Here is a 15,816-nt window from a genome sequence, read left to right as displayed (position 1 = left end):
AAGTTGCCAACTCTCTGACTGACTTTTAGAGATCTCAATCTGAAAGATAATACTCAAGAGCTGAGGAAAATCATTAAGCTTCCCACAGCAAAGAGGTATCTCAGAAAACAATCCTATACAATAGGAGACTTTTGTCAGAGGTATTCTAACAATAGGAAATATTCTATTGTTTTTGTGAGTCTCTTTCCAAAAAAGGGATTTTTTTCAAATTTCAGTGATCTGGAAATTAACATATTTCCTTGTTAAAAAAAAACACACAGAGCCTATACAGGCCATAAAAATCTTGATAAGACTCTCTGTGTCTTTCTTCATACCAAACAAAATCAGCTTGAATCAAGTGTCAAGAATAGGGCAAGATATTCCCCAGATATTTTCCAATAGCAAGAAGGCAGAGTTAGGAGAAGCAACCTATGGCTTCTACAAATATTTCTCACCTGTGTTCAATTCCAGATGAGAAAGCTGTCAGGTCCTGTGGAGGTACAGACCTACAACACTTATGGTTTAGAAATAATCGAGAATTTCGTAGGGCCCAGGGCATCTTCAGAATGGCAGAAGTTAAATGACAAAAACTTTCTCTTTTTTAATAGTGAAATTTTCACAAAAAGTGACAGAAAACATTATCCTCAACACCTAGGTCTCTCCTGACTGGAATAACAGTGTTGATTACTTTGGAACATGGTGAAGAAAAACTGGGAACTGCAGTGAGATAAAGGGATGGAGAATAATGCCCTATAATAAATGGTTTTTATCTTTTCTACTGTAATTTTATATAGAATTGTTTTAGAAAAAAATTCTTAGGACTAGTAGAGGTTTCAAAATAGATTTTTTAAAGATAAGCTCTTTGCCTCTGTCTTAAGTATTTAAAAATTAATAACATTTGAAATGTAGAAGACATACTTCAAAGAAAGTGCCAAATATTTTATTTTCTTGCACAGGAAATAAAGACAGGTTTATCCTGTACAAAATTATAAACATTTTGGCTTTGATCTGTAGCAGTTTAAAACAGATTCCCTAAAAACAATTCCTGAATCCCCTGAAAGAGATGAATGAACTAAAAAAAGTATCAGAAGCTCTGAGGGCCATGCCACTGCTGACCTCATGTTACGACCAAACTTACCACTTGAAAACAAACACTTTACAAATATGAACTGATGTATCTAAATCTCAAATGTTCATAACAAAACACTCCACTGGAATTTTATTGGCTTTAAAAAGCCAGACAATGACCAGGAAAGTGAAGGAACCACATTTTCTCCTGTCAGCTCTTTCTAAAAATGTATTAGGCTGCTTACTTGTTGTCTCAAAAGTATCAGGGGTTGCCTTAAACTCATGGTCTACAAGCAAAGGTACAAAGTCCATAATTTCATTTAAATTCAGGATAACAATCAGTAAAAATTTTAAAAATCTACTATTTTTTTTCATTTCCTACCATTTAAAATGAAGATATATTGTTGTCCAAACTGTATTGCACTTCCTAGTTCCTCATCAGTTTAATCACACTTTGCATGATTTTCAGTGATATAGTCACAAAATTTCACTATTCTAGCTAATGGTGTTGCACATTTCAGTAAAGTTATTTGATTAGGAATATAATTGTCAAAATCTAAGTAAAAGGGAGATGATCCTGTGTATTTTTATTTTTTTAATCAATTTCATTTTTATCAGCCTGGATTATGGTTTCTCAAAGAAATTTCTACCTCATGGTCACACATTGACAGGAAACTTGTGACAGAAATGGAGGAAATCTTTAAAAATGTATCTTTGTTTCTTAAATAAAAAACATCCAGAGGTTGGTAAAAATTCACACTATTTTTCAATTTTAAAATATCAACTGCTTCCTTCTCAGATATGATCTAACCCTTTTAATCTTAACTTTCTTCCTTTCTGGCACACTGGGGTCTCAAATTTGTAAAAGTACTTTTTAATATAAATGGTTAATGAAGGACTGAGACATTAATGAGTCATTCCCATGTTCTGTGGGGGAAGAGGCACAGTGAGCTATAGACTCTGAAGTGGTATTAATATCATAGAAACATAGAATGGTTTGGGATGGAATGGACCTTTAAAGCTCATCTAGACCAAGCCCCCTACCATGACCAGGAATATCTTCAACTTGATGAGGTTCCTCAGAGCACCACTCCATCACCTCTCTTGCCTCTCTTGCCAACCTCTTCCAGTTGTTACCTCCCACATTGTAAAAACCTTCTCTCATATCTAATATAAACCAACCCTCCTTTGGCTGAAAACCATATTCCCCTCTTTCTGTTGCAGCAGGCCCTGCTAAAAAGTTTTGTCCTCATCTTCCTTATAGGACCCCTTTAGGTGCTGGAAGGCTGCTATAAGATCTTCCCAGACTCCTCTTGGGATTGTTCAGCCTGAAGAATTCTCTCAGCCTTTCCTCACAGTAGAGGTGTTTTGTTTTCTCTGATCATCTTGGTGGCCTCCCCTGGACTCACTCCAAGGTCCATGTCCTTCCTGTGCTGAGGACCCCAGAGCTGGATGCAGCACTGCAAGTAGGATCCCACAAGTTAGAATAGAAGGACACGTAGTATAAGTTCCCTTCTGTGCATGTTTGATGGTACAACACTAAAACACAGCCAGAATCCACATCTAACTCCATTCCCCACCACCATTAATAGCACCAGTAAACTGCTGTATGGTTGTCCCAATTAACTGACTCCATGTGCAGCCCCAGTTTTCCCCTGCAATCTTAATCTATATCAAAAGACGTAATAAGATTTCTACAAGTGACACGCTAAAATATGTTTCTAACTCTTTACAGATGCTTTGAATACATCTCATTTTTCAAAGTCATGTTTTTAAATTGGATTAACAAACCATCAACAGTCACCAAGTATCTACAGCTTTTCCTACTTGCATTTTCTGTTGAACTTGCCATTCTATGGTTACGAAAAACAGAATAGGCCTCCTAAGAAATACTGGAATTAAGACCTTCTACAATAACACTGGAAAATGAAGGATGAAAAATAATATTAAGGCTCCACTAGGTGTGTTAATCTACTAGTAAATGCTGTAGCATACAAAAAAAAATACTGGTTTTGTATTAATATTTTCTATTGAAGGTACCTATTTCAGTAGTATCTGCATTCAATACATCAGGGTTTTTAACCTTACAGTTAGTACTAAAATACAAAGAAAAATACCACTGCTGTTCTTTCTTCACAATGTCTATAATTGAGAAAAAGTTGACTTAATATATTCATTGATTTTTCTGCCTTCATAACTTCTAAAGCATCTATTTCAATATCAGCAGAAACAGATATTACATAAAGCAACTTGAGCTCATGGAAAAATTAACTAGTTGATTAGCTAGGGAAACTTCTGTCCCTTTCCTCCTCACCACATGTACATGGTAAAGCTAGACAATAATATAATCTTATTGTGATCTCCTCCACATTTTTTTTAATTTTATTTTCCAGGCATATTTCGTATTTGAGATGGCTCCAACATAGATAATATCGCAGACATCAGTTGTTGGACTGACTGTGGGAATAAATACTGTTAGTATGCATCAAATACTTGCAAGATTAACCAGAAAGGGTACATTCTTCAAGAAGAAAATAGTTTATTTTTTTAATCTGTGTTTTGCATTTGACAGCTACCTCTGTATTCTACAAACTGCTGTTACTTCACAGCTTTCACAGCCTTTTAACTGTGAAAAGTTCCGATTATGTAGGGCAAAAGAAAGCTGTGTGCCCTCTTACAGACTGGGGCACCAATAAATGGCCCACCTCAAATGTCTCTTGTGCACTACTAAACATATCTCCTAAATGGTAACAACAGCACATGGCTTAAAACTTCTGTGTGAAGCAAAGCATTTCTGAACCATATGTGTAAGTCAAATGTGAGCCTTGACATTTCTATCAGGAAGAAAAAATTACATTTTATTACAGAAAAAGCCATTCTCTGTATACATTAACTAAAAGTATATGAACATTGAAGAATTACTTTACTCCATCTCATACAGGAACTTACTTGCCAGGCATTACAGGGCAAACTGCTTACGTAATTTTAGTTCTTTAGAATACAGCAGAGAGTTTGATGGAAGAACAGATTTACACTAGCTCATGTCGTTTTCTCAATTCTGTTTTTAAAAAAATTGCACTAATTTGGTAAAATATTGAAATATACCCAGGCTTATTCCCAAATTCAGATTTATACTACCATTTTAAACCTTGCTAAAATAAAAGATTTAAATATTTACAGTATGTGTAAGACAATTATCAAGACAAACAATGTCAGTGACACACATAACATTTAACAATATTTCAACATTATGCTGAATACAATATGTGCACTATATTTTAGAAAAACCTAAAAACCAGTTTAGAAAATAATTTGTATTAGTGGATGACTCTATGACATTGCTGGCATATTCCTAAACATTTAGGATAGATGTATTTTCTTAATATTTACTGGTATCTAATTGTATTGTCACTGACAATCAGAACAGAACTACCATGCCAAAAAAATTACACCTAAAATGTTGAGAACATACATATCAGTGATAAAGAGTGGAAAAATCATTATCATCACTTTATGCCACTTCTATAAGTGGCATACAAATAAATTTTATCAAAAAACACTTATGACACGAATGACATTTAGCTTTTTTAAGCTGTGGATGTATATTGCGAAAGCAAAGGAAAGGCAGGGGCATGCTCACAAAAGCTGCAAACAGAGAGGAATATCATGCATACTGTTCACAACAACTCACAGGTTATTAGTAAGCTATTTGAAAAACAGTTAAGCCTTTTATGCCAAGCATTGCTTTCATTTTAATGACAGTAATTCCCCTTGCCTTCAGTAGGAATTACAGATGTGTAAATGAGAGCAAATGTAGGGCAGGAAATAAGTCTACCATAAAAGAAAAGAACTTTAAACAGAAAAAAGGCTCTAACCACTTTGTCCTCCTGGAGTTCATATCCACGAAAGCAAGAAAGAAAGGACAGGGGGAAAAAAAACAAACCACAAATAAGGAAAGAGTCACTTCCATTTTGAAAGCAAGTATTCGAATTTTTTAGTAAGATAAACGAATTAATATCAAAGGAAGTAATATGTATCTTTCTTTTTTCCCTGGTGGTGAAGGAAATATAGTGAAAAATACAAAATTTTAATAAATTTCATGATCCTTTCACGAGTGAAATTGAGACTATCTTATAATTTAAAAAAATTTAAAAAATGTTTAAAGGGAATTATTTTCATTTAAAAAATTTGGGAGTCATACCTGAATTATCTTCACAAAAAAATGGGTCATCTCATCAAAAGGATGCAGCATTTAGCTCGTACCTTGGACCCCAGTAGTGTAAACGATCAGCATTCATCAGTGCTTTGCACTTGCAAAGCATTCAGTGAAATTAAGAATGTTTGTTTACTACAGACAAATAGAGGGTATTCAAATGGCAAAATTGCATGTTAGCAAGAAATCTTTAAAATCCTGGAGTTCTAAAGCATAAGGAGACAGAGTTTGTCACAAGTGTTTACTGCATGTCATGCCAGGTCTGTAACACATATACTTTATTTTTCATACCCATCAATATTAAATACAAACATTCCTATTGGTTATTTACATTGAAGAATTTGTCTTTTTAGCTGTCTAAAATTTTAAATGGAATAATACTTTGGAAAAAAAAATCAAAATATTCTCAGTCAAAAATATTCCCTATTTTTATGAATGAAGAATGATGACTTTTATCTAGTACTTTAATTTCATATTCCAATGCAGAGACTAAATCTAGGCACTTATTAAAGCATTGGCTGTGCTAGGAATACAACTGCTTACCAAAAAAGAGTGACAATTAATTTTATTGATTTGTTGTTCTGATACCTGCATGGCATGTAACTTTATAACATGTAACTCTTATAGAAGGCTTAGGTTCCCTCCAATCCTAAAGTTACAAACAAACAGGAGAGAATACAGCAGAGGCCAAACAAGACAGTCAGGGAATAAAACAAACAATATACAAGGAGAAGCTGAGGGAGATAGGCTTGTTCAGCCTAAAGAAGGCTGGGATAGGGAAGGATGTGGGAAGATGGGAACTAGTTATATCCCTCAACTATTTGAAGTTTAGCTATAGGAAACACAAAGACAGACTTTTCTTGGAGATGCACAGGTAATAAACAAAATGCAACAATTAAGGGATTGTATTCCGTGTAAGAAAAAAAGAAAATCACAAGAGTTGTTAATCATTGAAAGAGGTTGTCCAATGGGGTTAGGGATTCTCTCTCCTAGGAGGTTTTTACAATTCAGTTGAACAAGCTCCCAAAAACCTCATCTGACTTTGAAGTTAATCCTGTATGGAGCAGGAGATTGGTCTGGAAAAACCTCCACGGGTCCCATCTGACCCAATTTATTCTATGATCCTATGTTCAGTAGCAAAAGATTAAAGTATTTTAAAGATGATATGGGTTTTAGTGGTATTCTCAGTTATACAAATAGTAAATAGCATAGGAAGCTATCTAAATCACAGGACATTCATGCATTATCACTCTGTGTACAGAGATGTATTTTCCTGCTCAGTACTAGGTGGTCTCATACTTTCCCAGCATGGTTTCCTGTCCTACTGCAGTAAGAAAGAAAGTAGTGTTCAGGGACATTTTATATGGAAACATCTAGAGCCTCGATTCCTCATCGTCACCTTTGAAGAAATACACTCTATTATCCAAGAGAATTATAATCCATAAGCATAATTCAAAATCCTGTCATTCATACTTTGATCATAACAGTAACCAAGACTTGATTCACACAACCGACCTATGTTGAATAATGTCCAGGATGAAGAATCTCTTTTCAGAAACAAGCTACAAAATATAAAGATATGTGATGTTTAAGACGTGCCATCACACTTTACCCAACACCTAAGACCACCTTAGCCTCTCAGCTTCCTCCACTCACACTGTCAAACTTTCTTGAGTTCATAGCAATATATAGTAAGCAATGACATGACTGAAAATATGAAAAACAGCCTAGTCAGGCATTTCAATAGCAGAGACATTAGAGAAATCATTATATTCAGGTTTTCAAAGAACAGTGGTACTTGTCCTGTTCCACATGAAAATGCAGGTATACATTAACAATGGTTTTAGGGAGAAAGGCCTTATCTCCATGAGTATTCAGACACACAGAAATATTTCCAAAATTAGTGGAATTCCATCCTATACTCAAAATAAAACTAGAATGAGTCAGTATTTATCCTTTATCCTTTTTAAAAAAGATCTGTAACAAGGTCAATCTGGCATCTGACTGCATGAGCCAAAGCTACTCTTCAAGATGTATTTTTCTCACTTTAATTGCCTAAAATTATAAGTCTGGGTAAAACTGTGAGTTCTTCATTTTATCAGAATCATAAAAACCTCTAAGGTTTATGACAGCTTTAAATTAATGAAGAGTTCAAAATGTAGCCTCTGTTGAAATTGAGACCATCATTTGCTGTTTATTGAGATCAAAAGAGCTATCAAATGTAAATAGTTTCAAATAAATAAAATTAATAACAGAAATAGTTTGTGCAATTGTCATTTGAAGAGACTGATTGTATCCACGTAGGCTGTATTAAAATCACAGGTGTTTTTTAACAACCAAGAGAATCCAAAGAATCAATACAGAAATGAAGATTCTGAATATCAGTTCTCCTAGGCATTAGTTTGCAAGTAAAGTTTACAGACTGGAAAGGAGCAATATCTCCTGGTTCAAAATGGTAGTTGTGCAAAGTTTTTCACTCTTAGCATTAAATGCAACAATTTGAAGACGTGTTTTGCTGAAGGGTTATGCTGGGACAGCACTACTTGATACTGTCCTGGCAGAAGTAGGGTCAGCAGCTCATCCAGGGCCAGGAGAAGGCAGAAAGGGTGGCATGAGGCAGGCCATGCTCCTACCTGCAGACCTGTGTCCCACAGCATGCACCCAAGGGGAATCCAAGGATAGGGCCAGGGTAAACAAAGAATCCAGGTCCTCAGAAGGGCCATGGTGATGAGGCAGAGCTGAGGCAATCCAGGAAGCCAAGCCTATAGATTTGGCTCAGCAAGGGAACCACCACATGTCTGAGGCAGGACCAAGGCTGAGCACTGAGCAGCTCCCAAGCAAAGGGCTGGAGCTCCCAAGGGAGCTTATCACAAATCATCCTCACACTGCTCTTTCCCCAGGGCTGATCCCAGGTTACAGCTGTGCCACATCAGAGAAGCCAAACTCCACCAGGAAAGGAGTGGGGAAAGCTACTAAGGACCATGAAGTACACTAGATGAACTGTACTCTGGGTAAGTCTGGGTATAACTTTCAAAAGAATAAAGAGGTTGATCATCCCAAATAAAATTGGGGGGGAGCGTGATGATTTCTAAATTATCACCATTTATAGATGTCTTAACTACCACACATGTTCCTATGGCATTAACATTGTTCCAAGATAATCAGGACCAGATTTAAGGTTGGAAGTCTTCAACATATCTGATAATACAAATTCTATTCTATCCATGGGGAGACAGATGCAAAACTCATCCTAAGGGAAGCATAACTTTTACACCCTCCAATTGTGAATTTACAACTTTTGTATAAGAAATTAATGTCTTTGGAATAATTTACCACTGACTTTCTTTTTTTTCAAAGATACTTTTCTCCAGAGAGATGAATACAGTTGCAGGTTATCAGTTTTTACAGGTGTTACATGGATTAAACTGAAAATAAAAATCACACAAACTGTTCAGAGGAATCCTCTCCTCATGTTTGCAGTGTTATGCGTCTTTTGTAGAGACTTGCAAAGTCAAATCACATCTCTTAAAGACAACTTATTTGCAATATGGAGTTTATTCCAAATCCTAGTGACTTAGAAAACCTGATTGCGAAAGACTAAATCTCAGGTGCTTGCTAATTCTCAACAGAATGAAATAAGATTATGCAATACCGCAAGTAGCTACAATTTTGTGTTTAACTTCATACAGATGATCAGATTGCAAGTCCTGCAGTTAGAGTCATTCAGCAAAGGAAACTTGATGGTTTTTTTCAAAATCAAACAGCCCCAGGGAAATAATCAGACTGCAAATCTTGCACTGAACCAGGGGAACTGAGAGAAGTTCCCTATTTACACCTTACATGTTTCCCATGTTGTTGTTGGGTCCTCTAAAACAACTAAAAATCTCTTACTTTTGCTCTTCAAAGACAAAAAAAGAAAGATGTTTCAGTGGCTCCAAGTGATAATAAGTTGCCAAATACCCTGCAAGAAGGTATTCAGCAAGCCTTAAGTTAACTTTTCAAAAAAGCATTTTTTCCTTTTTGTACAGGTGAAAGGTTGGTTTGGTGAACTGGCTTTCTGAGGTGCTAAAATTTATATTCACTACACTCAATGTGATATCAATCTGGAGGCTGTATTTTTGCAACATTTTAGCATTTAGATTTTTCCCCTGCAAAAATCTCATTCTGTTGTCTACTGACTCATTCAATGTGCATTTCTCTATATAAATTAGGATATGATTAAAGAAAAGGAGTATATTTATGTATCAGTGGTACTCTTATTACTAAGAACAATTACCACTTGCTCTCACATGATTTATTATTTCAGTTTTAATCAATCTGAAACTGTTCATAGACATAAAAGATTTCTATTAAAGGGTTTTTATTCTCTTGAAATTTAAGCCCCCATTTACCTAAATACACCATTCACCAAGATAATAAATTGTACAGAAGCAGAAGTGCCACCATTATAATTTTTATTTATTTGAGCTAGAAGGAACTCCCACATAATGATAATTTTTGTACAGCTTAAACAGAATGCTAATGCCTATATATTTAAGGCACTTTAATGAAACTGAAAAAAGAATAAATCATCCAAAAATTTTGAGAATCCTAATCTAATGCTCTGACTGCAGTCAAAACATTTCCATTCTGTGCTCCTACTCATGGCCATGAACCTTGTAAGCAGCAGTCAGCCTTAAGACCTTTAAAAAAAAGTATTCTTTGCAATTCTCCATCATCTGAGGTGCATGCTGCTAATACTGGTCTCTTCTAAACAATTTAGGAGCAGAATATGGACTAAAAGGCGGGAGTTTAGCTTGAAACTTTATATTATGAAGATCTCAAACAGATCCACCAAAGAACATTTGAGACAGTGTAAGTATTACCTTGTGTCCAAATCAGACATACATATATATATATATATATATATATAGTGTCAAAAATTGTCTACAAAGACCAAAAAAGCAAACTTAAAATAGGAAGTAATTAGAAATCATCCTTCAAGAAACTGAAGTTGTATTCAGAAGAGAGAAGAATGAATTCTGGTAGACCAAAGTAGTTTTAATAGAATAATCAGTGTAGGCATAAAGCAGGGCATAAATAGGAGACTGCCTCAGTCTTTCTGAATTAGATCTTTTTTCTTCATTTTCACAGTGAATAGGAAGGTATTTACTCTAGAATATTGTTTTATGCAGAATAAAATGAAGGACATACTTCAAATTGTTATTTCAGAAAAAGAAGCTATAAAGTGAGTCAACAAAAATAAATAAATAAATACACCAATTTTTTTTAATTAAATTATTGTTAGTGTAAAGCCTCTCCAGTCTAAAATAATTATTAATTGTAATACAGTGTTTCATTGATAAGAAGTATAAAAGTTAGCAAAAATACCAAGACATTTTTAAAGAATTTCAACATTATATCAATTGAAGAATAGATAAATGAGCCTGACATCCTCATTGGATAGATTTTTAGAAACTCAAATACATAATATAATTAGCAAGCATATGAATAAAGTAAGATAAAATGTGGAAAAGTCAGAATGCCTTTAGTAGAGGGAATTCACATGTGTTACTTGTCTTAGAATGCTTTCAAGTAGTCACAGAGAAAGTGAGAAAATGAGATTTATTCCTACTGCTCTGTTGGGATTACAGGCTTTTAAAGAATCTCAGCTGCCATGGAATAGGAATAAATTCATCCATGAGAAAACTTAATTAATGAAAGGACAAGAAGAAAAAACAAGAGTGTATGGTCAGGGTTTTTTTAAGGGAAAGTTTTCACCAGCAAAGCCTCAAAGGAGATCACTCTAGAGATACTCTGTTCACCATATTCATAAATTATCTAGAATAAAAATGAATGAGGTGCAGGAAAGCCTTGCACTAAATTAGCAAAAGTTATAGAAAAAAATGCCAGCTGAGAAGTGTTGCAGAACAGTCTCAGACTGAATGGAGAAGTCAATTTACTGAAAGACAGATTTAGGTTATACAGTAAGAAAAGCTATCTGTGGTGAGCATGGTGAAGCAGTGGAGTTACCTAAGGCTCTATGGAAGAATCTCATTGGGAGTCTGTCAAGAGAAGTCAGACAGATCTGTCAAGTTCAGATGATCCATCTCAAGGATAATCTAAACTGTGTATCAGAATGTTTCATTAGGAAATGAAGCTTTCTTCCTAATGCTATGTTTCTAAGGATATAGGCATAACAACTAAAATACCTGTCCTAATTGGCTTTTATAATGAAGTTAATACAGAAATTGTTATCTCTCTCTCATTACTGGCAACATGGCTTAATTAGTTATTAAAAAAACAAAACAAGTGAACCTACTGAAGGCAACGTTTTTAAATTATCTCAGTGAACACCAAGGCAATTTGAGACATTTACACATAATCTGTTACTTTAATCATCAGGAACTATTATTACATTTTTATATTTTTTGGTTTTTTATACTTTGTTCAACAAAAACTTCTGTCCTTTATTTAAACCTACTTTTCAATCTTAGGCAAAGAAATACATAACATGCATACTATTGTCCCTTACCTTATAAAAGATAATATTTACCTATTGCATGATATTTGAAATGAACATATTACTGAAAAAATTTGACTCATGGAAATAAGTTATATAAAAATATCACATAAACATTAAAATAATAAAATATTGTATTGTTTATAAAGTATGTATTTTCACAAAAGACTAGCATAATACTTCTTGAATATCGCCATGTGTCTTCTACAAGTATGTATCAGAACCTGGGAAAGATTCTGCGTATGAGATCTGAACATTTTATCTAAAATGTTGAGTAAAATGATCTCAGAAGAGTTTTCTGTGATTACATCAGTTGTGCTAAATTATTTACTCTATATTCAGCTTTTTTAAGAATTCAGATTGTTTGTTTGACATTTCTTATACAATAAACACCAGCATATACAGAACAATATATGTTAGTGCATTTAACTGTTTTCCAGATATAGGTTAACATTTGCATGTGTATGCACATATAAATATGCATAATATGTATGATACATATAATAGAAAATAAATATTTAAAAGCACAATATTAAATTATCTATAATTTTCTAACACTAATTTTACAATAATCTTGTACAGAAGAGCCTAGGCAAGCAGGAAAGAAACAAATCCTTGCTCTGTTTTTTAATAATCAATGTCTCAGTATTAGCATCATTAGATCACTAGATATACTTCTGTTTCTCAAATAGAGACTCATCCTCCAGTCAAAGAAATGTACTTGCATGAATTTGTTACTCAAAGAATGGTATGTATTAACTTAAAAGCCATAATCACAAATTCATATGCAGTTGGAAATTAGATGAAATGAGGATAGATAATTTAAAAGCCCCTGAAGTAGAGGCCATTGTCCCCTTAGAGGAAATTCGTTTCAGTAGTTATGTGATTTGGATTCATTAGCCATGAATAAGAGGCACTGAGTTTAGGAGAAGCCTGCTCTTAAACTCTGATAACTCCATACCTTATTGGAGCGCAGAGACACTCTTCCTCCGCAGCGCGCACAGAATTTAGTTTGGCAATATGAACAGTTATGGCCACAGCCATCAGCAAATTTTGTTTTGTGGCAGATACCACAGGTTGGGGCATCACCCTTCTGCTCCTGGTGCTGCTGTGATTCTTCACCCATCTTCTTCACTTGCTCCTTATACATCTCAAACTGCTGATGTAATTTTCTGCAGAAGAGAAGAGATAATTAGTTGTTGTTTACTCTTGCCCAAAAATACTTCACAGTCACTAAACTGCAATAATTTTTACAAACCAGAGAGAAATACTGTAGTAAAACAAATATATTTAATTTATGATGCTCCAGTACTGTTACATTCAAGAATTATTTCCTTTTCATTATAACTAAACTCCAGGAGTAAGCTCAACATTGATAACATTCAGCTCACAGTTCAGCTGTTACAAAGATATGTCCCTTTGCTTTAGGATGGGACCAGATGTTTGCTACAGACATGTGGAAACACAGGATAAGTGTTTGCTACAAACAGCTGGAAACACAGGATAAGTGATCCAAGAGCCCATGGTACTAAACGATAAACTGGCTAAGAGGAGGAAAACAAAAATCCAATTCATTCTTTCAAGTACGCTTTTACCTATTCCATCAGACAGATGCAAATATCTTTTCTTGATCTAGCTTATCTTCATTTATCTAACAATACTGGATAGAATAATGATTCCAAAATGCTTTTTCAATGACTTTTCAATCATTGGGTTTAAGCCTATAGTAAGTTACCTCATCTTAACAAGCTATTATAAATCATTTAAGCCATTCATATCATTGGATAGGAACTGTCATCTCATGTAAAATGTAAAGTAGAAGACATCCTTAGGTGTAAAATCCAGAAAAAAATTGCTGAAGACACACACATACATTTACCATCTATTTCCAGAACTAGAAACAAATGCAGTCAGTGGCTATGGGTGTACAGAACTGCAATGTTAACTCCTCATGTTAGTTCATCTATATTTCTGAGTCCACAATCATCAAATCTCAATTCATGATAATGGGATGGGTCTCATGGTGACCAAACCTACAGACACATTTCATGGTCTATAATGGTAGGTTTTTTTCTCAAAAGCCCTATTTCTAAAGGTAAATGATATCATGGGAAATTTAATTTTCATTGTAAATAGGCATAATATTTTAGCTTTTGCAGATTCTGAAAAAGATGGGAAAGGTGACATTGCATATCACGAGAGTTTCAAACTCACTGAGAAAAACAAAAAGAACTTTGAATTCTCTCTCTTTTTTTATTTTTGTGATTTAAAGTGGTTTGAACAGTGATATTTAAATTCTTAACATGGAATACAGCTTGCCTAATTTTGGAATAGAGACTGTAAAGTTTAGTAAATTAAAAGTTATTAATCTAATTTAGGTGGAGTTTTTAGTTCCTTGAAAAAGTTCATGCAAATCCCAAAAAATTGAGCCCTTTTTATGAAACATTGAAAAGGTAACATGAGAGAAAAAAATAAAATTGCAAAAGGCATTTATTTTTCCTTAGAATTATTCCTCTTGAGAATCTTGAGAATAAGTTAATAAAAAACACACATGAATCATAAGATAGAACAAAAACAACCTCCTAGAAAACAACTAGGAGACCAACTTTCTTAAGTATAAATATATCCTTTATATAGATCACATATAAAGTAATGATGCAAAACTATTTCATCAGAATTTTCAGAGGTGCCTACCAAAACAAATATTGCACGAGTCAGTTAAAAATTAACTCAAGTGGTTATTTACCATAGATATTCACAGATACGGCAAGAATTGTTGAGATTTACTTTGTTTTTCAGGAAACTCCCGGAAGAATGTACTTTACAGTAGACCACAGAGGAATTGTAGGAATAGGCAGGCAGCTCCCTCTCTCCAGCAGGAAAGACAGGAGGCTGGAGTCATGCTTCTCCTCTGCACTAACCTGCTGCCTGAGCTCCCAGCTGCCCCTGACCCTTTCCCAGGAAGGGGTAAAGAGGGTTACTCCGTTTGCTTATGTGCCATTTTTCTGTATACCTGCTGTTGTCACATCCAGCCCAATCCTGAGTCCAGGGGCTGTCCTCAGGCCCAGCAGTGTGGACTCCCAACAGCAGTGACTCCCTCTTCCCTGGCTTTCATCCCTTTCCCACCTGCAGCAGCCTTCTGCCTGCAGCAGAGCAGGGAGAGGGGCTGGTCTGAGACCTCTGCAAGAGGGATGGGAGAGTTGGCATCACCCTAAAAGCCATTTGGGCAGTCAGGAGTAAGGGGCTTCCTCTGCCTTCTCCCTGCTGCAAAAAGAGCTCACTGTTGAGTGCTCTTTGTTGTATGGGGCAGGACACAAGTTACTAATAAGCAAGAGCTGAATGAAGTTGAAAAAAAAATTGGAAGTCTGGAAACCTGGCACATTTCAGCGTTTTACACTGACAACACTATATAATTGGTAGTTGGTAGTCTGGCCTCTTTCCATCAATAACACATGTAATCTCTGAGACCTTGCCTGCCTTTTAATTTTGCTTAACATTGCATTCTTCATTTAAAGCATATTATCTATGCTGAACTCCAAGTTTATTTTTAGGCTGCATTCAGTTTTGTGGCTTCCTTATAATCTACAGCCTTTGTTTGTATGATTACTTGCTTACCAGTCTCACTGATGCATAAAAAGCACAAGGCTTTTGCCAAATCTTAAGCCTCATGTACTGAAATAATTTCACTTGTGTTTCCTCTTGGGCACAAGAATCTATGTAAAGGTCATAACTTTTCCTTTAAAGTATAAACTTTTCAAGGTTATATGCAGCAGTTTTCCAAAATCCTTGTTCTAGTAGGAAACAACATCATCTGCCAAAATTGTTCATTATTACATCTTTTTCTGTTTCAAGAAAAATACTACATGTATTGATAGCTGTCAGAAAAAATTAAACAGAAAAGACAAGAATCTATGAAATATTCAGTTAGACACAATATGTGTTCTATTTACTAAGCAGAACCACCTGAGATGAATATGCATACTGGAAACAAAATGCAGAGTATTCATTTTAGGAATTTCATTTAAAAATTTTTGATCTATTTTGTAGATAAATA

General features: G+C 34.8%; 1 protein-coding gene across 3 annotated transcripts in view; it reads right to left on the bottom strand.

Annotated features, from left to right (window-relative positions):
* RIMS2 (regulating synaptic membrane exocytosis 2) overlaps nt 1–15,816 on the bottom strand; it is a gene marked incomplete at its 5' end in the record, with an annotated part of 477,503 nt that overhangs the window by 367,288 nt on the left and 94,399 nt on the right. For all 3 annotated transcript variants that reach the window (XM_083865898.1, XM_083865900.1, XM_083865899.1), the window contains one exon: nt 12,724–12,934. In XM_083865898.1, coding sequence (XP_083722024.1) covers nt 12,724–12,934 — 211 coding nt within the window. The remainder of the gene's footprint in view (nt 1–12,723; nt 12,935–15,816) is intronic.

The sequence above is a fragment of the Zosterops lateralis genome (genome assembly GCF_965231275.1).
Source record: "Zosterops lateralis genome assembly, chromosome: 1".
Taxonomy (NCBI): Eukaryota; Metazoa; Chordata; class Aves; order Passeriformes; family Zosteropidae; genus Zosterops; species Zosterops lateralis.
This window is presented reverse-complemented; position numbering and strand designations above follow the sequence as displayed.